Source organism: Procambarus clarkii, chromosome 83 (genome assembly GCF_040958095.1).
Source record: "Procambarus clarkii isolate CNS0578487 chromosome 83, FALCON_Pclarkii_2.0, whole genome shotgun sequence".
NCBI classification, from domain to species: Eukaryota; Metazoa; Arthropoda; class Malacostraca; order Decapoda; family Cambaridae; genus Procambarus; species Procambarus clarkii.
The window spans coordinates 10,605,267-10,629,008 of NC_091232.1; the positions used below are offsets into that span (position 1 = coordinate 10,605,267).

The 23,742-nt window shown below is 41.9% G+C and overlaps 1 protein-coding gene across 9 annotated transcripts in view; it reads right to left on the reverse strand.

Annotated features, from left to right (window-relative positions):
* Nucleotides 1–22,284, reverse strand: part of axo (axotactin) — a 48,721-nt gene extending 26,437 nt beyond the window's left edge. For 7 of the 9 annotated variants that reach the window (XR_011225390.1, XM_069316391.1, XM_069316388.1 and 4 more), the window contains exons 1-17: nucleotides 18,644–18,755; nucleotides 15,720–16,320; nucleotides 14,330–14,506; nucleotides 12,881–13,025; nucleotides 10,059–10,128; nucleotides 8,838–8,958; nucleotides 7,559–7,741; nucleotides 6,826–6,997; nucleotides 6,011–6,129; nucleotides 5,598–5,704; nucleotides 4,984–5,187; nucleotides 4,704–4,812; nucleotides 3,824–3,997; nucleotides 2,773–2,921; nucleotides 1,841–2,005; nucleotides 1,194–1,289; nucleotides 184–316 (exon numbers count right to left, since the gene is read on the reverse strand). Coding sequence is in view for 8 of the 9 variants with exons in the window: in XM_069316391.1 (XP_069172492.1) it covers nucleotides 184–316; nucleotides 1,194–1,289; nucleotides 1,841–2,005; nucleotides 2,773–2,921; nucleotides 3,824–3,997; nucleotides 4,704–4,812; nucleotides 4,984–5,187; nucleotides 5,598–5,704; nucleotides 6,011–6,129; nucleotides 6,826–6,997; nucleotides 7,559–7,741; nucleotides 8,838–8,958; nucleotides 10,059–10,128; nucleotides 12,881–13,025; nucleotides 14,330–14,506; nucleotides 15,720–16,320; nucleotides 18,644–18,733 (2,815 nt within the window). In the remaining variant the exon portion in view is untranslated. Of the gene's footprint in view, nucleotides 1–183; nucleotides 317–1,193; nucleotides 1,290–1,840; nucleotides 2,006–2,772; nucleotides 2,922–3,823; nucleotides 3,998–4,703; nucleotides 4,813–4,983; nucleotides 5,188–5,597; nucleotides 5,705–6,010; nucleotides 6,130–6,825; nucleotides 6,998–7,558; nucleotides 7,742–8,837; nucleotides 8,959–10,058; nucleotides 10,129–12,880; nucleotides 13,026–14,329; nucleotides 14,507–15,719; nucleotides 16,321–18,643; nucleotides 18,756–18,932; nucleotides 19,011–22,073 lie in introns of those variants that run through there. The other 2 variants (XM_045759340.2, XM_069316389.1) reach the window with 2 other exon arrangements.
* Nucleotides 22,285–23,742: the final 1,458 nt, after the last annotated feature.

Consider the following 23,742-nt stretch of genomic DNA (forward strand, 5'->3'; position numbering starts at 1 on the left):
CTGGATTTCGTTCTTACACATGTACATATTGGTAAGTAGACACACACACACACACACACACACACACACACACACACACACACAATTTTTCTCTGGATTTCCAATAAAAAAACATCTTAAGTAAATAATAGTGCCTCTTTCAAGAAATCGGTTCCATTCACTCAGTGTATAAACAGATTTCACCTGTTTCGTCTCCTAGGATGCTGGCCCCAATGGTCACTTGGGAGGAGAACTGAAGGCTTCCTGAGGTCTTTTTCGAGGTGGTCATCTGGTTGACCTTCATGATCAGGAGGTCTTTCTCCTGCCGCAGTTCCACCTGCAGGCGTCAACGATCCATTGTTAGGTGTCAAGGGGTAATTCTTAGTGTTACACATCAAATAGTAATTCCTATATTACTCATATAGTGTGAATTAATATTATTTGTCAAGGAATAATTCTACTTAATTATTAGTGAGAATTTCTGTCAGATGTCAGTGAGCAATTCCTGTACTTGGTTAGTGAGAATTATTATTAGATATCAATGAGTAATTCCTATACTTAGTGAGAATTAATGATGCTAATATCGAAAAACTAATAATTGAATCAAAGACAGCTTCAGTTTATATTTCAACTGTTTTATGGATATAACAATGTTTCAGTAACAGCAATAACAGCTGTTACTGGAAATATTACTTCAAGAGGGTGGAAGATATTTGTAATATAAAGATTATAAGTCAAATATCCGCATAAGATACGTGAAAGCACAATAGGGCAGTTACAACCCCGCTCCTGTGCCAGGTAAGTCCTCTACGGGCTCACCATAGCCCGTGCTACTTTGGAACTTGTGTTCTAAGTAGCTGAATCTAAAATAACAACAATAGGGCTCAGTAAAGCGTCTCAACTATCATATTCAGAGTTTAAATTGATTAAGTTCTCTGTACACATCTTACTGAAAGAAACCTTCAGTTGCATAATTGCATTCATTATCCCAAAAAAACAAATAATATTACAATGAAGTTAGAAAATACATTACATCACATAAAATACATCGAAACCAAAGGTTAGTCTTAGCCATTCGTTTTTGTGCCTACAAAACAACAATACTATAGAATTGACAGTGATAATTAAAAAAACTGAAAGATGTATGATTTATTAGCTATATTATTTTGATTAAAAGTCACAACTATATTAAGAAATAAATCAAAACAACTCACATACTGCCAGTCGCCGATTTTTATTCTGCCATCGGGTTTGAGGTGGACTACGTCGTCATGCACGTCAAAATAGACGTAGTTCTGGTCGTGACGCATCTGTGCAGGGTGCAAGAGAAGGCAATGTTAATCAGGGACGTCTTGGTGTTCACTGATATACTCACACGCATATATGTGCCACGTATACTCATATACTCACGCGTATATACCTGTACACGTGGTTCAGTGGGTACGAGAGTGCATCTGTGGACGTTTTTGTGTCAAAGCATTTACACTTATTGGTTTTTAACTCATCATTGTTTACTAAACTAAGCTTGTGTTACTTATTGCTTACAAAGCATACCTCAACATTATATCTAAACATACGTTGTGTAGTATTCTCTTAAGAAAATTGAACAACAGTCGCTGGCTCAGTTGGCTCACAATCGATTAGTTCTGGGTTCGATCCCCGTTCAGGGGCAAAGAGTTAGAAACGTTTCCAAACGCCAAAGGCTTCTGGTCACTAAACAGTAAATAGATACGTGGGAGTTAGTCAAATATTGGAGGTCAGTATTCTGGGGAATTACCATTCGTGGTTCTAAAAAAAAAACTCCATGAGCCTAATAGGCATAATTTGACCCGACAAAGGTGAAACCAAACCACTCACTCACCTGCCACACGTTCCAGGTGTCACGAACGTACACCTGACCAGAGGCGAGAATGCTGCGAGGTGTCGTAGGCCTGAAGGACACTTTAAGTCGGAAATCATTAGGATTATGGTTGTGCAGGAGAATGCTGGAGCTGGCTGTAGACAGTGTGACTTGTACCTCATCCATCTGTTGAGGAGAGGACGGTGAGGAGTGTCCTCCAGGGGGGGGGGGAGAGCAGCAGATGGGAGAACACAGGAAGAATACGAGGCAGAGGAAGAACAGGGAGCACAAGAGGCGGAGGAAGTACAAGGTGTACAAGAGGCGGAGGAAGTACAAGGTGTACAAGAGGCGGAGGAAGTACAAGGTGTACAAGAGGCACAGAACATCTAAAATACGTATTTACAAAGAATTTTCCGAATATTCTGAACAAGTTTAATTGTTCTTCTCAATAAAGGAATAAAGTGAAGTTCTAGCTCAGTTGCAGAAATAAATAATTATGTGAGAAGTGTGCTATATCAATAAAATTATGTTTAATTGCATAATAACTAAGAAAATCTTTCAGCATCCAACAAAAATTAAAACATATCTTTGTTTATAAATCTATCGGCTCGAAACATACAAAATTCTCAACATGATAATCAAAATAATAATTCTACAAAAAGATATTTCTTTATGAAAAAATGGTGAAACGATAAAAGATAAATTTACAGATTCTACACACAGTCAGCAGCTTATTTTAATGTTCCTTTAACACAACATATCCAAGGAATGCGTCCTCCAAGCAAAAGAAGAAGAAAGATTCAATAGATTGCTTTTCCGTTAGTGACACGAGCAATCTTAAAATCTGTGGTAAGTCTGATAGTCAACCTCGTATTTCCTAGTTCTCATCCTAGTTCCCAGAACGTCCTAGTTCCCATCCTAAAACTCATCCTAGTTCCTGATTTGCGTCTTACCCTATTGCAGGTGGTTGACAGAGGTGGTTCCTCGGTCATGCCAATGTATCGGGTGGATCTGTTTCCCTGGTGCAGCTGCTGCAGGATGCTGACGTCATTAAAGAAGACGTTCCTCAAGCAACCCAGGAAGGAATTGAGAGACCTCAGACCTGATGAAGACGAGGAGCAGAGAGTAATGGCCGATTATAGTTGGACATGGATACTGGTGTGTGAGGTAGACTAGTGAAATAGGAAAGAGTATACCCTGGTTTGTGAGGGGAACAGAAGACAATGGTTTTTGGGATGGACAGACAACAGTGAGCTGTGGATTGTTGGTGTGGGTGAAGCGACAATGTGCAGATGACAGTATATATGGTAGAAGTGTGAAGGATGGCGTATAGTTGTAGGAATATACAGTATTATTTCCATTTGTTGTGCATGGGCAGTGGGAGATTACAGGGATGGTGATAAGAGAGGTGGAGGCTCTAGTGTGCCCTTCACAGTGATTGTGTAGACGGGACGGGACAGTGGATTGTGTAATAGAGGGAGATCAGAGTGCACACAGTATGTTGGGAGACGGTTGACTGTAGTGTATTAAACAGGAATTGCACAGTGAATGGAATATCTGACATTAAAATGTATAGGGGTTTGGGACATTTGGTTATGGTGTATTAAGGCTACGTAGAGCTAGGACACGGATTTTACAAGGGAGGGGGGGGGGGGTTAAGATGTTTCAGGTAGGAGCATATCAATATTAAAACTCAGCGGCAGACAACAATGTTTATATAAATCGGCGCATTATGAATTGGCGAATGAAACAGCAAATTCTAGCGATGAATTAGTACTGTTGGAATCAACGGAAGTGAACTGTTTTAATCGTATTATATATAATATATTTGTATTTGGTGAACGAGAAAAATCATCAAGAACTAAGTTTTTGTTTTAAATTCTAAAAACTTCATATTACTAATAGACAAACTTTGACTGTGAAATAAGCAGATTTCAATGTAAAAAATTACCCTCGTCACAAAATAAACTCCCTCGGCAGCGTTGGCTGGGCCTCTCAACTTACCAACGGTGTAGCAGGAGTCCATGCAGGTGGCGTGGTCAACGAAGCTGTTGTTATTGCCTCCGCAGCCGGTGTAGTTGAAGGGGCGACAGGTGGCGGAGTGGACGTCGTAGTGGTAACGCTGCTGCGCCTCCTGAGGGCACTCCGGCGTGCCCAGGTCCTTGGTCAGCCCACACACTGAAGCACAATAACGTAATTCACGTGGTGTGGTTAGCATGTTCGTCAGCTCCAAGGGACCGCACGTGTTTGGTTCATAATTCACTGAATAACTGTGCTTTTGCCTAGAAATTTACATCTGTTTGGAACAGTTCTATGGAAATATCTACGAAAATGAGTTGGAGGGATAATCTTCTATCACTTCTTTCGGATGGGAAAATCTTCTATAGCAAGAACGGTGTCATTAAAAATATTATTCAAAGAATAAAACATTGGTTGGACAAATCATTGTTTGGGGGTTGTTGTAAATACATAAGAACTGTCTTGAAGTGGAAAACAGGCTTTCTACACATCCTTTATATTCCTTTATCCTTTCGGTGCTAATGTTTATATCAGGCACTCGTCTGGACCCGCAGCTCGTCTATAATGCGAAAGCACCATAGAGGGGGGGGGGGCAGTGCCACACTGACCAAATTGATTTGATTGATGCAGATTTAGCCACACACGAGGCGGCACGGGCATGAATAGCCCGTAAGCTGACCTAATATACACAGTATACAAATAAAATTGACAGATTTCCAGACACCTCACCATATCAGAGAAGCACACTGCTTTATAAACCTCTCATTACAGGAAAAAGTTTGACTGACTGGCTAGTTAACTGCCGTTGTATCGTGTGAGAACAGGTTGGAAGGGCAGCACGAAAGGTACAATTCGATCAACTTACACCGGTTAAGTCCGGGAAGGTTGCCGACGTACAAGTCCGGGTCTAGATGGAGGTAATGGACCTTCCCAGGCACGATGAGAGTTTGTTTAAGCTTCGAGTCCAGGTACACCTGTGTGTGGCAGACGCCAAGGAATAACATTTGTGTCTGACATGTTATAAGTTCATTTGTATGTGATGAAAACTAACATTTAGGACCATTACAAATCAAATGAAATAGCAAATGAGTTATATTTTCCAATATATTCCTACATGAGAACATCTCAGACCTTGGAGGACGCACCTTGAGTTTCTCGTGCTGGTGGATGACGGTGAAGGTGTACCAGTGGCTCGAGTTCAGCCTCTCCCCCACCAGGGCCCTCACCACCCCTTCTCCGAAGTCAGCCTCGAAGTAAATCCTGCCGTCGCCGGTGATGGAGGCAGACAGGTGCTGCTTCTCCGGGTGCTCGGCCGAGGCGTAGAACAGGATCGAGCTCGTAAACTCTGTCTGTGAGATGGAAGCTCGTACTAAGTTTTAATTGTGAGGCTGTGAGGGCAGTCTCTCCTCCAGTGATACTTCTATGATCAATCTCAATTGTTTCATTCTTCTCATCTGTTTTCAGATGAGAAGAATCTTCTCATCTATATGTCATTAAGTGACAGTCTCTCTCTCTCTCCTATAATCAATCTCTGTAATTATGAAAATCATTTTCTTTATTTCTTATACATTTGTTCGTCATCTGCAAATTTCTAAGCTCCTCCACCTTTATCTGCCCCTTCAGATATACTACGAAGTTATGTCCTCAATTTACAAAAACTACTAAACTCTCTCGTCCCATCCCCTCCCTCGCCTGGCCACAACTTACTCTTACACTATCCCCCTCCCACACCTGGAATGGGATACTGATCTAAACTGACCTTGAACTCTATGGAGATGAGGTTGTTGTAGGAATGAACGCGATCCACCCACTCGTAGATACGGTGGACCACGTAACCTTCACTGTTCAAAGTCAACACTGGCAGCTCTGCGAGGAAGATTGTGGATCAGAACTCTCCACACTGGAGGTTGTGGATTATGAACACGCCAGATTGACCCAGAGACAACGATGTACCTCTAAAGATATTGATCAGAGATCTGTATATCATCAAATAAGTTATTAGATATCTCTACTTCAATATAAAATTAAATACATATGTAGTAAATAATGATTTTTTTAAGGGATCAATCTGCTCCTTTTCGTTACTTATCTGCGAAGTTGATCATCAATGGATGATTGAGATAATTAAAATAAGTAGAGAGGAGAAACGGGACAATCAACATGGATGCTTACCAGGGTTGGCGCACCTCCTGCCGTCCTGACCGCTGTTGAAGCAGCTGCAAGTGCTGTGGTCGAAGTGCTCAACACAGTGCGATGACGGGGAGCACAGGTTACGGTAACGATCTTTGCAGCTACGACCAGGAACACAACGGGATAGTAGTTAGGATGGTGTAAGAGCAGGGCAGTTATGTCACTATGGGAGGTGGCACTGGGGGCAGTGATGGGATAGTCCTCTGCTTCCAGTACTGTTCTCCACACTGTTCTTCACACTAACCAAGTACTATTCTCTACACTATTCGTCACACTAAACAAGTATTATTCTCCACACTATTTTACACTCTTCACGTGAACTTCCGCTACTCTTGTGCTACTCTCCACAGTAACTCCCTGTATTCCTGCAACACACTCCGTGCTGACAGAGAGTGGTGAAATAGAGTTGACCTGAGGTGTTGACCCTGGCTCAGCCCCTGAGACACCTAGCTAGAGTGAGATCGGGGACAATATGAAGGAGGTTGTAGCACGTAGAACGGTCCAGAGCCAGAGAGCTGTTAGTATGAAAGACAACAGAGGGTGTATTGACCTATTAGTATAAGAGGTGATGTAGGGACAGAGAGCTATTAAAATAGACGATTGTGGAGGACTAGTGAGCTGATATCTTAGAGGGTTGTGGAATAAGGTTGTGACCTTTTGGTCATTCATATTGCAGCAATAGAAAATGAATTTGTGTATGGATTTTAACGTATGTAATATTTTCAGTCAAATTATATATGCATATTATTTTAATACATATCTCTCACTCTCTCTCTCTCTCTTCATTTGTGCCTTACTTATTGTTGCAGTGTTCCCGGACGCCATGATGCGTGGAGGTGAGAAGGGGACGGACTGGCACCATACCCATGGGAGTGCCACCACTCGCCACCCCCACCTGCCGCATACACCCGTGGAACGGCACCAAGCCTACCACCACCTCCTCCTCCTCCAGGCTCTTCTTGTCCACTCCTGAAGTATCCAAAAACACACACACACTATACATTGCTGGCAACAATGATAGGAATATTATCTTGAATTTTTTTTTTTTTTTTATTCCTACTATTTGTTTATCCTGAATTTATTGTGCTATTGAAAATATTTTGTAGTTATGCGTATATATGTCTACTGTTTTGAGGGTCAAGAACCTTTTTAAGTCACCTTCAGATCAGGGCTGTTTGAAAACTCTGACAAATATTTAGAATTTTAATGATTCATTTAGTATATGTAATTTGAAAATACATTAGAATCACATTATGAAATGGAAAAGAGCCTATCGGTGTTAATTTTATACTACAGTATACGTAGTGTAAAGATCAGCCTGGAGCTTTGTAGAGCTCTAAACCTTCAATAAACATAAAATAATGTATTGACTAATTTATCTTCATTCACAACTAATTTACACATAACTGTTGTGGCTGGAGTTAGCAAGAGCGTTATAAAAAAAACGTATAGCTAACAACCAGAACAATGAGACATATTGGCAAAACAAGAATAAAATTTGCCGTTTCGACTTCGCAACATGAAACCTACCCGCGATCCAGAGTCTGGAGGCGAGGTCCTGGAGGGCGTAGCTGCCCCTGGAGTACCCGGGTCGGTCTGCGAGGCTGGCGACGGTGAAGTTCTCCTGGATGTTGTCCACCTCCACCGTCAGATCCCCCGTGGTTGCCGTCACCTTGACTATGGCATGGTGCCAGCTGCTATCTTGCAGCCCTCCTGCAGAGTCCACGAGTCAATATGGTGTGCTACATTTTATCACAGGGCTTATTTTATTGACAGGGTAATAATAATTAAACATATTATTAGTTGTTAGACGTATACAGAAAAAATATATATCAAAACGATCAGGTGATGAAGGAATAAATGTGTTGACATGTGTTGAAACACGAAAACGTTTGGCACTTTCGTTTCATTTTCCTGGTGGATACTTACCCAAATAATTTTGTAAAGCAAACCCTCAGTGTGAATGCGTAATGTCGTCACTTTGATGAAATCAATGATAAAAAAAATATTAATTACATGTCAAGCAATTCTGATAATAAACATAGATTCTCACATGCGCGACCGCGACACTCAGAATGTTATCAGATTATCTGAGGAAATACGGGAAGTATCTCAACAATGACGAGATGACGTAATGATATGAAACAGATCTCTTTATGACCTCTCAAGTGCTTGAAATCTGTTTTATATCAACTCGGCCAGCGATAACTTTCTTAAACTCTGGAAGGTCTTCACACACACACACACACACACACACACGTGGAGGCATAAAAACAGTTATTCCATCGATACGTTCACTATCCTAGTGGTAAAATCACAGTGTAGAAGCTTGAAGGGCTTCTTAGCCTAGAGAATCGATAAAACAATTCCACTCACTGGAAAATGACACTTTCGCTCCTTAGATGATAATACCCACGTCCCCTTGTAATGATGAATTGCACTCACAATCAAGGAGGTCAACACTTTTTGGACCAGGAGGCCAATACTTCCACGACTAAGAGATCAATTTGTGAACCAAAAGATCTTCATTTCTGGACCAGAAAGTCTGACTTTTTACTGACTTTTTCTCAGTAAAAATTCCAAAACCAAAACCTAGTCCAAAACTGACTTTTTGAACCAGGAGCTGTAAGTCTTCCGCAACAGCAGGCCTACACTTCTGAACCGGGAAGCCTACATATAATGGATAAGAAAACTTAAACTCCCTAGACGAAGAGTCCAGGTACTCAGGGACAAGTGAACCCTCACACATGCCCCAAAAGCATGCTCTTCCCGTGCCTATAATGGCATGATATATGCAGCATCCTCTCACCTTTCTCCATGATGAATGTTTCAGTCGTGTTATCGAAGACGTGAGTGACTGCCAGGTGGCCTCTCTTCAGGAAGATGTACAGCTGGATCCTCACTCCTTGCGGCTCCTCCGGCGCCGATACCTGTCCACGGGTAATTAATTATAATAATTAATCAAGTCTGGTTGATCACACACAGAGATCACACTAACGTGATGCATCAAATGAACAAATCCACAAGGGTCGTGACGAGGATTCGAATCTGCGTCCGGGAGCATCCCAGACACTGCCTTAATCGACTGAGCTACGACAGGGTTAAAGGGTTGAAACCGAAGTTCTACTGAACTTACTGTGTGTGATGATGTAAGGGCGAAGAGGGAGAACGGCCTGTTGACATAGCTCGGGTGCAGGGGGGGGTGTTGTGTAAAAGCCTGGTTTGTGCCTCGGAGAGGCTACGGGATCCAGTAAGTTCAGTAGAACTTCGGTTTCAACCCTTTTACCCTGTCGTAGCTCAGTCGATTAAGGCAGTGTCTGGGATGCTCCCGGACGTAGGTTCGAATCCTCGTCACGGCCATTGTGGATTTGTTCATAAGTCTGGTTGATGATTGATGAAGATTAAGCCACCCAAGAGGTGGCACGGGCATGAATAGCCCGTAATGGGATAGGCAGCCTGTGTATGTATGTATGTATGTATGTATGTATGTATATATATATATATATATATATATATATATATATATATATATATATATATATATATATATATATATATATATATATAATGTATATCGAGGTCCCCCCAAGGTTTTATTAATTTATATATTCACTTCTCGTTCTTTGGTAAGAATAATAATAATAATAAAAAGAAAATGATCTGAATAAGGCTTAATCCGTACTGTGTTAGAACAACCCGTCCTCACAGTTAATGCATCTATTTGTGTACGGTGTGAATGGTTAATTGGGTCCATATGTGACCGTACACTAATAGTTATAGACACAAGGCATTCACTTTAGATGTTGATCAAATAGTGAGAAAACACTGCCTCAAAACAATATTTAAATAGAGATTTTTTAATATCAGAAAAGTTAGCTTTATTACTATCAGAATTAAAAATCGCCTCGTTAATTGCCAAATAAATACTATTAATAACAGTTATAGGAAGAAGACACCAAATATCAGGCTATGCATTCAATTAGAAGAGCTGCCTGAAGAGGAGAGAAGAGAGGAGAAGGAGGCGCAGTACCTGACGCAGGAAGGCGAGGAGCCCGTGGGGAGAGTCCGTCCTGAAGTACAAGTCGAACTGGTAGGTGTTGCTGGGGGAGAAACACTATATTAATGAAGTGTAGTGTTGTCATGCTCTGTCATAACGTATCTTCAATATTCTGATTATATATATATATATATATATATATATATATATATATATATATATATATATATATATATATATATATATATATATATATATATATATGAGACAAACCGGCAGAGAATAATAGTCGAATATAAACTGATTAACACGTAAATTTCTTTGCTAATGTAATGAGAGTGCATATAGATTATCAGCATTATTCCATCTCCCACGCCCCTGAAATATGATGAACCATTCAGGAGAGTTTAAACCATTATATCTACCTTTTTTGTATCAAAATTACAACTATTCAAACTGCCTCCCAGGCCTACTAACTGCACCATCACAAGGACAATAGCAATATACAAAACATCATCGCAGCTGAGACAGTGTCTCAGTGCAGTGAAGTGATTGAATAATCACAAAGACAAATTATCAACCGGTTAATCCCCTCCCAACAAACTGCTTCCAATCGGTTTTGTTAAGTGCCACATTTTGTTCGGTGTTCACATGCAAGTCACGTTTTCTGTTTGACTCACAGTACCTCTTGTATCTCCTCTCTCGTGCACAGTAACTCTTGTATCTCCTCTCTCGTGCACAGTAACTCTTGTATCTCCTCTCTCGTGCACAGTAACTCTTGTATCTCCTCTCTCGTGCACAGTAACTCTTGTACCTCCTCTCTCGTGCACAGTACCTCTTGTACCTCCTCTCTCGTGCACAGTACCTCTTGTATCTCCTCTCTCGTGCACAGTAACTCTTGTATCTCCTCTCTCGTGCACAGTAACTCTTGTATCTCCTCTCTCGTGCACAGTAACTCTTGTATCTCCTCTCTCGTGCACAGTAACTCTTGTACCTCCTCTCTCGTGCACAGTACCTCTTGTATCTCCTCTCTCGTGCACAGTACCTCTTGTATCTCCTCTCTCGTGCACAGTAACTCTTGTATCTCCTCTCTCGTGCACAGTAACTCTTGTACCTCCTCTCTCGTGCACAGTACCTCTTGTATCTCCTCTCTCGTGCACAGTAACTCTTGTATCTCCTCTCTCGTGCACAGTAACTCTTGTATCTCCTCTCTCGTGCACAGTAACTCTTGTATCTCCTCTCTCGTGCACAGTAACTCTTGTATCTCCTCTCTCGTGCACAGTAACTCTTGTATCTCCTCTCTCGTGCACAGTACCTCTTATATCTCCTCTCATGTGCACAGTAACTCTTGTATCTCCTCTCTCGTGCACAGTACCTCTTGTATCTCCTCTCTCGTGCACAGTAACTCTTGTACCTCCTCTCTCGTGCACAGTACCTCTTGTACCTCCTCTCACGTGTACAGTACCTCTTATATCTCCTCTCATGTGCACAGTAACTCTTGTATCTCCTCTCTTGTGCACGGTAACTCTTGCATATCTCCCTCTGCCGTGCACAGTTCTTTCCTTTCTCATTCACGTCACTAAATCTTCTCTTTCACTCCCAGTACCATGAGTGAAACTAGAACCAAAAGCTTACTAACCAACCAGCAAGAGTTTTATAGTCGAGAAAATACTCCAAGTACTCAAGAGTATATAACACCTCTGTGTATATACACCGAGCACCGGAGTTCATCTCTCGGTGAATATAACGTCTGAGGATTAAATGACTAGCAAACAAGTTTCGTAATATATCATATTTTCCATATTTGTTTTAGAATGTATAACTCTTATCTTCAAATAATGAAATACCGCTGATACGGGAACAATCAGGAAAACAGGCTTCGTCACTCGGGTAATTAATCCTAATTATCGAATCTAAATTGCACGACACACCTCATATCCTATTATTAATGACCTGTAATGACTCCAAAAGTTTCTTAATTCAGCATACATGAGAAGCAGCTGGGTGCTGAGCATGCAGGCGGGGCGTGAGGCTGAATACTCATTAGAAACTAATACAAGTTGCTGCACAAATTCTCTTTAACTAACAGAGTTCCTTTAGTGCTTTCTATTAAAACTATGACCACATTTTGTCGCTAATAAGATATCAGATATGTTTGATATCTTATTATCGTTTTTTCTTCCGAAGAGCTAGCGACACACGGAGGGCAGTAAACCCGGAATAATGACTTGGTTGCGTTGGTTGGTATAAAAGATCGCGACTTTACGTGTCAGTCAACAGTTCCAGCCCCGCTCCTGTGCCAGGTAAATCCACTACGGGCTCACCATAGCCCGTGCTACTTGGAACTTTTTGTTCCAAGTAGCGAATCTTAAACAACAACAACGTGTTGGTGTGAGTGTGTGAGTAGGAGGTGGAGGCAGTGTGCACGCGAGACCTCTTAAACCTGTATGATCAGCAGTGTGTTGTAGTTTACATCACATTCTTATCTCAGTAGTCAGGTTGACGACTGATTCCCCTAGCTGGATAAAACCCATTCTACTTAAGTCAGCTATACTGATTTTGTGCAGTGTTTGAGGATTATAAACATACATACATACACACATACATACACACACACATACATACATACAGACATACATACATACACACATACATACATACATACAAACATACAGACATACATACAAACATACATACAGACATACATATATACATACATACGCACACCTCTGGTTGAATTTGTAAGGACCCCCCTAGCCTCGCACAAGAGAATATGTGACATTAGAAGTCGCAAGGTTGTGCTTCGCTTATATCCTAATTGTATACCATCTTCCCTCCCCTGCAGAACGACCTACTTGATGGAGAAGTGAGCCAGCGTCTTGTCGTCGACCCTGAGAGATGGGTTGCGGCTGACGAAGGTGAGGGAGGTGACGCCCGTACCATCGTGTAAGGTCAGGTAGTCGTGTGGTGATGACCTACCAAGCTGGTGCTTGTTCCACACTGTGGGAGTAAACAAGTTATTATCAGAATGAATCCAAACAATGTGAAGCAACATATGACCATCCTGCAGCTTTATATCAAAGATGTAGCTAATTTAAATTGCCAGGTTGATGCGTACTTTGTTATTTATAATTCATGTGAAAGGTAACTTCTGTAGGTTAAAGTTAAAATCTGATAAATTGGTCATGGATAAACACAATTACAATAGGTCGCATCCAATGTATTTCTACAGTGTTTGTGTGGAACGGAGGTACACAGTCTCGTTCCTTGTGGACTTGGGTGTGCGTGTTCCTGCAGTAATTGTCTGCGAGGCTCGCCGAGGAGATTCTTAGATGCCTTATCCACTCACATGTTCAGCATGCCCCATGTTCAGCCTGCCCCATGTTCAACATGCCCCATGTTCAGCATGCCCCATGTTCAACATGCCCCATGTTCAGCATGCCCCATGTTCAACATGCCCCATGTTCAACATGCCCCATGTTCAACATGCCCCATGTTCAACATGCCCCATGTTCAACATGCCCCATGTTCAACATGCCCCATGTTCAGCATGCCCCATGTTCAGCATGCCCCATGTTCAGCATGCCCCATGTTCAACATTTATCACGGTAACATTTGACACTATTGGTGGAACATTTTATATATTGTTAAAATTGAAAATGTATATACATAGATAAAGGTGAAAACCTTAATTTAAACTACGCTGTAATCATTAAGCCCTCAGCATGAACATGCGTACAACTTGTACGGTTGTAGTTAATAATATACGCATGATGAGCTTTTAAATTACTCTTTATCGAGAAATGCGTACAGTTCCTATGCATTGACTTCATATATATCCATCACACTGAGTACGCTTGTATCTCACGCGAATAAATTTAGACAAGCTAAACGTGAAGACGGAATTCCGTGAAAAATAAGATACCTCATATTAAAAAGATCCGGATTCCGCGACTCTTAGGAATCTTACGTTAAGATGGACGAGATTGTGTTAAACATATGATCTCTGACGTCAAGACAGACAAGATTCCGTCAATCAAAATGTCCCTCACGTCTAGATGGGGAGAGTCCATTCACCTGGGCTCTAGGAGACTCGAACCATGGGCCCCCAGGCGTGTCAGGCCGAAGGTCTATCAACCAAGCTATTGAGTAGCCTTAATAAGGAAAGTTTATTTCCACGGAAGTGTGGATGACAATTGATATGGGGAGAGTCTGTGAAATCGATTATTCCACACCGCGAGACCAGACCCGTGTTTTTTCACCCTCCCTCCCTCTCTCCCTCTCTCTCTCTCCTTCCCACTTACCGTTGAGGGCAGCTGGGTGGCACTTGGCGTAGCATTCCGTGGCTGTCTTGTGCATGTTCTCGTTGCCTCGACAGCCGCCGTACACAAACTGTTGACAGGTGTTGGTCGCGGGGTCGAAGTAGAACATTGGGTAGTGGCCTCGACACAGCCCCGGGCTCGGAGGCTGTGTGCAGCTTGCTGTGGAGGGCCCACAAAGACTCCAGAGTTTAGCAACCATTCACATGTTACACAATACACAAGGGTGTGTGACAAATAATTATATTACTTTACATATGCTCTCTAATTTTTTGTTTAAGACTGATAAATAAAATAACTTTCAAGTATATTTATAATTGCGCTTTCAAGATTAATTAATTAATAATTTATTAACACATCCCCCCCCCCCCGCCGACACTAAATCAAAATTGAAACAGATCAATACTATAAACTTATGTAACTATACAACGTAATACATGATTAACGTATTTATGGAGCGGATTGTGACGGAGTTAACAACAGTTGTCGCACACGAAACTCTTAAGTGACTTAAACCGCTCATTATCACACAAATTTGCTTAAGTAATTAAACCTTAATTAGAAGTAAATAAATCCTTAGACTTCATGTTTTCAGCAGCCTCGTCACTCAGACAGAAGAATACCCTATAGCAGATAATTACAAAGGACATTCAGAGTAGAATATTCACTCACATGTCCAATGCCTTGCAACTTATGACTATGTTAGAAGTTAGAATCGCCCTATGAGATAAATATATATATATCGATATGTTCTTGTCTTGTCCTTAGTAAGGACAAGACAAGAACATATCGATGCCAACACAGAAGACAATGTCCAACATAACAGGCCAATTACAATGGATTAATCTTTGTGTTTAGATAGGAGATGCCTCGTATGGGCCAATAAGCCTTCTGCAGCCCCTATGTTTATCCCTTATGTATCCCCCCATGTTTTCACCTTCATTGTATTATCACCTGACCTAATGCGGGTATAAAATCAACTAGTATTGTAAGATCTGTTCACTTGAGAATGAACCATGGAAGTTCGAAACGTCGTGCAAATTATACAAATAAGTGTAATACACTCTATAGTAAATCACTTCTTTTCTTCACCTTAAAAGTACGAAAATGAGTTTTGGAGAACTCCTATTTCAATTAAGCCCTGATGCTAAGAAAATAGTTAGAGGGATAGAAGCCCTAAACCAGAAAATAATAAATACAGAATATGCGGTCATATTCAATGAAACATTTTTGAAAGAAAACCTGCTGCCAGTATACACCAATATATATATATATATATATATATATATATATATATATATATATATATATATATATATATAACCCTGTCGAACGAGTAGAACGTAATGTGGCAAAGTAAATTTAGTTCATTTACCGGGAAGAGGTTTGGGAGTTGGTTGAGGTACCTCACCCCGCTCGTCCGCCTCAGTCGCTTCTGGCGTAGATGTAGCGTTCAGCAGCGACTGCGAGTAGTCCGTCTCTTCGACGTCAACCGGTGCTCCTGATTCTCGCTCAGGATCAATTTCGGGGAATTGTATCGGGTCTCCAGGTGTCTTAGGTTCCGCTCCGGGTGTTGACTTCGTCGAAGCTTTCAGCTCGACGACGGTTTTGGATTCTGTTCCGCGTCCGGATTTCGTCGTAGTCTTTAGATCAGCAGCTGGTTCTGGTTTTGTTCCAAGTCCAGACATTGTCGTAGCTTTCAGATCAGCGGCTATATCAGGTTTTACTTCAAGTCCTAACTTCGTCGTCGTTTTCAGATCTGCAGCTGGTTTAGGTTCTATTTCTCGTACTGATTTCGTCGTAACTTTCTGCATTACAACCGGTTCAGGGTCCGGGGGAATGGATTTTGTTTTCTGCTCATCTGCTTGTTCATAGTCATCGTAGTTGTAATTATAATCGTTATCACCTTGCAGCACCGGGCTGCTAGTGGCAAGGTTTACAAGAAGCAGTAGAGCGACCAGGAGAGGCTGCCAGGCCTGCAAATATTAGAGAACTTCGCTTTAACACGTGTGTGAGGGAGGTCTGGGGGGCAGCATGGCTTGTGAAACACCAGTAACGTGGTTGAAGGCCTTAGAGAGATGCACATCAAACAAAAGGAAGAAATGTATATATTTATCACAAAGAATGTTCGGTAATATGTTGATTTGTGTCTATACATATGTGGACAAGTTGTACTGAACGGGGTGAGAATAGTTTGAGCTACCTCATCCCTTTGTGTGTATTTATACCTCAATAAACTTATGTCAATTTCAATTTCACTTCAAAAAAAACAAAAACAAAATTTAATCAATGTCCGGAAGTGTGTGAATGTAATCAGTTGTAAATCACATGTTAGAAGTTTTTTATTATAAAAATGGTTTTGTCCTGAACGTGAAGAAAAAGTACTTGACTCACGACACATGCAGGATCAACGAGCAGTTGGTCACTGTTTTGGAGATGGGTTGCCATGTATAGCAACCGTTGTTGTTGTTTTAGATTTAGCTACTTAGAACGAAATGTCCATGTAGCACGGGCTATGCAGGCGATGAGTCACAATAATGTGGCTGAAGAATGTTGACCAGACCACACACTAGAAGGTGAGGGGACGACGACGTTTCGGTCCGTCCTGGACCATTCTCAAGTCGATTGTGAGAATGGTCCACAATCGACTTGAGAATGGTTCAGGACGGACCGAGACGTCGTCGTCCCTTCACCTTGTAGTGCGTGGTCTGGTTAGCACGGACTATAGTGAGCCCGTAAAGGAGTTCATATAGCAACCGTCCTCATTTGTTTATAAAGAAAACGCATTTCTTACATGATTCACAGCTGATTATGTTCAAACGTTTCCAGGGAACATTTCACTCTAGCAGTTCCTTACTCAACTGTAAAAAGCAGTAATTACATATTGAACCAATAATCCTCCTTCTACTAAATTATTACAATTTTAATTTGAAAAATAAAATAAATAAGTACATATATATTTACAACTAAAAACTCGAGTGAACCTTTAAGGATTCGAACCTAGGCGACCAAGTTCTCTCAATGGGCATTAGGAGACATACACCCAACTCCTATAAACACTCGTGGCGTATTTTGGGCACAATTTCATCAAATCCTTGAGCATGCTACGATCACACTGATTATAGTTGCTTATAGTTGTAATAATGGCTTGGGGGGCCACAGACATATTTTTTACTAACTGTATCGTCCCGGTGCCTGTATCTTGTGGGACCCAGCAGCGTACTGTCCATTGACGGTACCTTAAGGAGGATAGAAATAGTCTAAGCTACTCTATCCCTTTGAGATGTATTTTATTTTCTCAATAAACGTACTTGAACTTGAATTGACAGTACCTATACTCCCACCGTCGTTCTCACACTGTCATTAAACAACGCTAACACCTGCATGTGATCTTTGATCTATAGTGATGAAAACAGTATAAACAAATTGAAAACAAAAATAATAATAGTTTTTTAATTTGTTTAGATTATATGTTGCAATGTGTGCAATCGTAGTTTTTTGTTCACAATTCTTTCTTGCGTTTCCATTCAACTGCTCCCAGCGCAGCCCAGTGATATGTTATCTGTTTTATCTTGTTCCCAATGATAAGTTCTAACCTCCACTTGCGGTGAGAGCTCCACATCCTCACTCACATCCGATGACCCTTAGGTTTCAATGCCCACAAAATAATACCAGGTACAGAGAAATCCATCAAATGTTAAATAATCAGAAATGTTAACACTTTAACTAAATTCAGTAATTTTCTCTTACGTTTATATTGACTATTATGGCAAATTCCTGCTAACGATCGCATCAGTTGTGGAATGTTGGTTGAATCTCCCTTCGATTAGGGTATATTTCCGTTGCAGCCCGTCCTCCAAACAAAGACCCAAAAGTGATTCCATGCACCCGCCAAACCCCCTGTTTATGAATGAAAAGCGGTTTACACACGACTCAACTGCTGACGTTCGAACATATCCGGAACAAGTGCTTCGCTGACGAATTTTGTTCGAATCACAACACTATAAATGCTTCACCCACGTACTACAAATACAAATAATCGCCAACAGAACCTAAACACCTGACCTAACCTATCCTATGCCTATATATACACAATATGCTAATATATTATAATATTAATTTATACTTGAGAAAATTCCCGTTTTGAATGAACAGCAAGTTAAAATTTATGAATGCGTCTGTGGGGTCGACCGCTGGATGCAATGGACTTGAGTCGAGGACGGGTTGTTCCATTATCTTCTGCCTGGTGAATACACTTTTCATGCATAGGAATACACGCACAAGACGCAGCCCAATTACCATTCTGTCCGTCTCTTTCTGCCTGTCCCAAACAACCAAATAATATGATTTGTAGTCATGTTGCGCTGAATCCTCAGATACTTCCATCATCAGCGGGAACACGGCAGGCACGTCCTATTGTTAAAGACCTAATTGACCAGCGCTTCAAATCTAACCTAGCGAGGCCAATGCGCATTTGTCCGGAAAAGCTAGAATTTCTACTGTATTTGATCTAGTAACCATTATATTTTTACTATAAAATAAAGTAAAAATACAAATACATTTCAACTTAAAACTAGATACATCCTACCGTCAATAAGACCAGGAGAGTACTGTGAGGCTCCACAGCAACTATCACCCAAGAGAACCAATCAGAATGCAGCACCAGCTAACCCGGTCCCCTTAACACGGTAACCACCTTCTTCTCTCTTTACACTCGCCTGTAATCTATATTGCTGTGTTTGTCGTTTTGGCCTCTACCTGTGTTGATGCCTGTGTTGTACCTTGGTAACGTGCGCCACACCTTCGAGAGTGTAACGCTAACTTTTGCAGGCGATGAGTCACAATAACGTGGCTAAAGTATGTTGACCGCACCACACATTAGAAGGTGAAGGGACGACGACGTTTCGGTCCATTCTGGACCATTCTCAAGTCGATTCACTTGAGAATGGTCCAGGACGGACCGAAACGTCGTCGTCCCTTCACCTTCTAGTGTGGTCTGATCAACAAGCTAACTTTTCACAGAAAATTTTCAAATTTCTTGTCAAGTAAATAAGAACCTAATTAATATAGAAAGGAGTCATTGATCTATACGATTCGGATATATTGACTAACGCGCACGTACGCACGCACGCACGCACAAACAGAGGGGGGTCTCGCGGCTGAGTAGACAGCGCTCTGGGGTCGTAGTTCTAAGTTCGATCCAAGGCAGAGGCAGAAACAAATAGGCAGAGTTTATTTCACCCTGATGAACCTGTTCACCTAGCAGTAAACAGGTGAAGGCATTACACTGTACACCTAGGTGAAGGGCATTACACTGTACACCTAAGTGAAGAGTGAAGGGCATTACACTGTACACCTAAGTGAAGGGCATTACACTGTACACCTAAGTGAAGGGCATTACACTGTACACCTAAGTGAAGGGCATTACACTGTACACCTAAGTGAAGGGCATTACACCGTACACCTAAGTGAAGGGCATTACACTGTACACCTAAGTGAAGGGCATTACACCGTACACCTAAGTGAAGGGCATTACACTGTACACCTGGGTGAGGGCATTACACTGTACACCTGGTCGTGTTCTGCAGTAAGCAGGCACGTCCTGTTCCTTGCGCAAACCCCCAGTTCAGTTACGCCATCTGTGGCTAATTTGTATTTTACATTAATTCGCAACGTGATAAATACTACCACTTAAAGTGTACGTCTTCTGAGGTAATTGAAGTGGCTGAGGTCTATGGGCCACTTCACGTGGCTGGTCGAAGTGTTGGCGATGCATAGTAGGCTACACAGTATGATATCAACCAGATAAGGAAAGCATGGGTCTCTTTATCTTCACATAACCTGTCAGGCGGCTCCTTGCTGGCTTTCATTTCCATGTTTTCATCCTTGAGCAGCACTATGCTTGCCTCATATTCGGGCAGCACTATGCTTGCCTCATATTCGGGCAGCATTATGCTTGCCTCATATTCGGGCAGCATTATGCTTGCCTCATATTCGGGCAGCATTATGCTTGCCTCATATTCGGGCAGCATTATGCTTGCCTCATATTCGGGCAGCATTATGCTTGCTTCATATTCGGGCAGCATTATGCTTGCCTCATATTCGGACAGCAAGGGAGCCGGTCGGCCGAGCGGACAGCACGCTGGACTTGTGATCCTGTGGTCCCGGGTTCGATCCCGGGCGCCGGCGAGAAACAATGGGCAGAGTTTCTTTCACCCTATGCTCCTGTTCCCTAGCAGTAAAATAGGTACCTGGGTGTTAGTCAGCTGTCACGGGCAGCTTCCTGGGAGTGGAGGCCTGGTCGAGGACCGGGCCGCGGGGACACTAAAGCCCCGAAATCATCTCAAGATAACCTCAAGATAGCACTATGCTTGCCTCGCACCCTGTCACAAGTAGGAATTAGATGTTATGCTGTATCGCAAGGTGGAGGTTGTGTGGAACTCGTTATCTTGCATGATTCACTCGTTATCGTGGATTATTCCAACAGAATAAATTTCCATAGAGAAACAAGCACTAAACTAATTCTCTCGCAATATATAACTTAAAGAATAACAATATTTAAACTCATCATTTCACAATAAAGAAATAGACAAGCAAGATTAGGAATGATTCACAGAAAAATGCATAAATAAAATTCCAAAATGTTCACGACTGATCTTAAATAATCAATGTCAATGGTTTTTATTTTGTTTCCTCTAAAAGAGAATTTTGATCAGTCTCGTGTCTAAATAATTTTACTAATGATGTTGGGCATGAGCCGTTATCAGGGAACGCGTTGAAAATATATGAATGGCTACAATGGGAGAGTAGCCCTACTCCCAGGCGTCACGTTGGGGGAGTTGGCCTACTCCCAGGCGTCACGTTGGGGGAGTTGGCCTACTCCCAGGTGGCACGTTGGTATCAGGAATTAGCGTGAGGAAAATTTCAGAAAAGTTTTTAATTACTCGAGCACCAATTGCCCTGTAAATAGAGATTATATGAGCACCGTCTGCCAACAGTGATGGAGGCCCTCCAACAGTGATGACTGGAGGCCCTCTAACAATGATGACTGGAGGCCCTCTAACAGTGATGACTGGAGGCCCTCTAACAATGATGACTGGAGGCCCTCTAACAGTGATGACTGGAGGCCCTCTAACAGTGATGACTGGAGGCCCTCTAACAGTGATGCCTGGAGGCCCTCCAACAGTGATGACTGGAGGCCCTCCAACAGTGATGACTGGAGGCCCTCTAACAGTGATGCCTGGAGGCCCTCCAACAGTGATGACTGGAGGCCCTCCAACAGTGATGCCTGGAGGCCCTCTAACACTTAACCATGGAGGAACTCATGAACATGGAGCGGTGTATGCTCCCCGTTGGCATACACAGCTATACAAGATAAACACACTCCTGTACTGTTATTCTCTCCAAATACAAGACGCGCAACGTGGGCGCCATACTGATCAACATCATGTATTAATGTCATTACGACACCACAATCCGTAAGCTTTTGGAGCTTTAATATAACTTCCTTAGCAATTTTCATCTATCTAAAATAGCGATCTAGGAATCAATTCAAACTCCGGCCCATTTAGGTATTTCTGCTGTTACTTGTGTTTATAATATCTTAGCCGACATGCAACTAATGTCAATTGTGTAATTCATTACAGAAGCAGATAATTACCGTCTCTTGCAGAATACACACACACACACATATATATATATATATATCTGCCTCGGAGTCATGTCTTACCTTCAAGGGTAGCATCGTTGACAATTCAGTGACACACCGTGGGTTCAGATCTCGACTTCAGTTTACATAACATGAGTATAACAGGATGTGGTACGGGTAACTCGCCAGGGAGTTAGCGGGTCGGCGGGTAAGGATGACACTGAGCAGGGCGCCGCTGAGGACCGACGCTCCACGGCTGGAGACTGTCGCAACTAATCTGCATCGTCCCGGCTTACTGGTCGTGTCTAGTACGTCCGGGTGAAGTGATAAGGAACCCACCTCCTCCATTAATAGGGAATCGTCTTTGTTCATTCCACTTGAATACCGACCTTCTTGTATGGGGGATTTTAATTCTCGTTTTTTTCGCTCTTAGGACGTGTGTTTCATTCTTTAGCACAAGTGTTTTAATACAACTGATTTAGTTTTCATAACGCTGTGTGCCGGGATACAGGGACCTTTAACCAATGAGATCCCTGTATTCAGGAGCAAGCAATGTTGCGATTGGTTAAATGATGAGAGTCTCTTGCGGTACTGATATAGTTATCTTTTCACTTTTACCATCACGATAACACACTTTTATGGCCGATAAGGAGTTCACCAGCACTAGATATAGATTAACTCAGTAGGGTGGCAATGTACAGCAATCCTTCACCTGGGGAAGCACACAAAGAAAGAATTACAGACAGTGGAATGAAACCTTGGATGTAGTGCCTATATATCAACATTTATTTTCCTTTTCACTGTTACCTTGTATCTATCCACAAGTTTATCAGGTAATTTACCTGTGTCTCTATCTACCTCTCAGCATACAATCCACAGCCTCTCCAGCAGAGTGCAAAACAAATCCCAGTCTTTTCCACGCATTCATGCCTTGTGGAACATCATACCTTCACCACTACACACTCCTGCATATAAAAAGGACTCTCCTTTCCCACCCTCTCTCTCTCCACCTCCTCGCCACTCTCCCTCCCTCACTCCTCTCTCTCTATTCTCCTGTGCTCTTCTCTCACTGCCGCATTACACATGTTGTTGATTTAGATTCATCTACTCGGAATCAAAAGTTGCAAGTAGCACGGGCTATGGTGAGCCCGTAGTGGACTTACCTGGCACATGAGCGGGGCTGTAACTCTGGCATTACACAGTTAGCTGTGATAAATATACAGTGTGCTTCAGTTGGTTATGTTATTCTCAGGTGCGGTTCACTCCTCGTCTTCAGAGTTACCGGGTAGGGTTTTTTTATTGCATTGTCTTGCAATAAACTTTTCACATTTCTTTTCAGCTTCTTGCTCCACGTTCCTTCTCTCAAAGGAATCTGTTAGGATTTTGTGATAAAGAATTTCTCAGAATTTAATAATTTCTCATATTAGTGTTATCATGTTATACGGTCTTACCGTTTTAGGAACTTCCTCTGTACTTTTCCACCATTTATCATATTGAAGAAGTTTATTTTATTCCATTTAGCTCTTGTGCTGCTATATTTTGAGCTCAGTTATACACATACAACGGTCTCTTCACTCATCAAAATACTGTTATTCACATACAGGTGTCTCTTTACTCATCAAAATACGGTTATCAAAATACAGTGATGTCATCATGATCTGATCTCATCCATACATATATCTGATTTACATTTTCTCACAAGCTCAAGTTCCCCGGTTACATTTACCACTCAGTCCGCTCTGTAGCAATT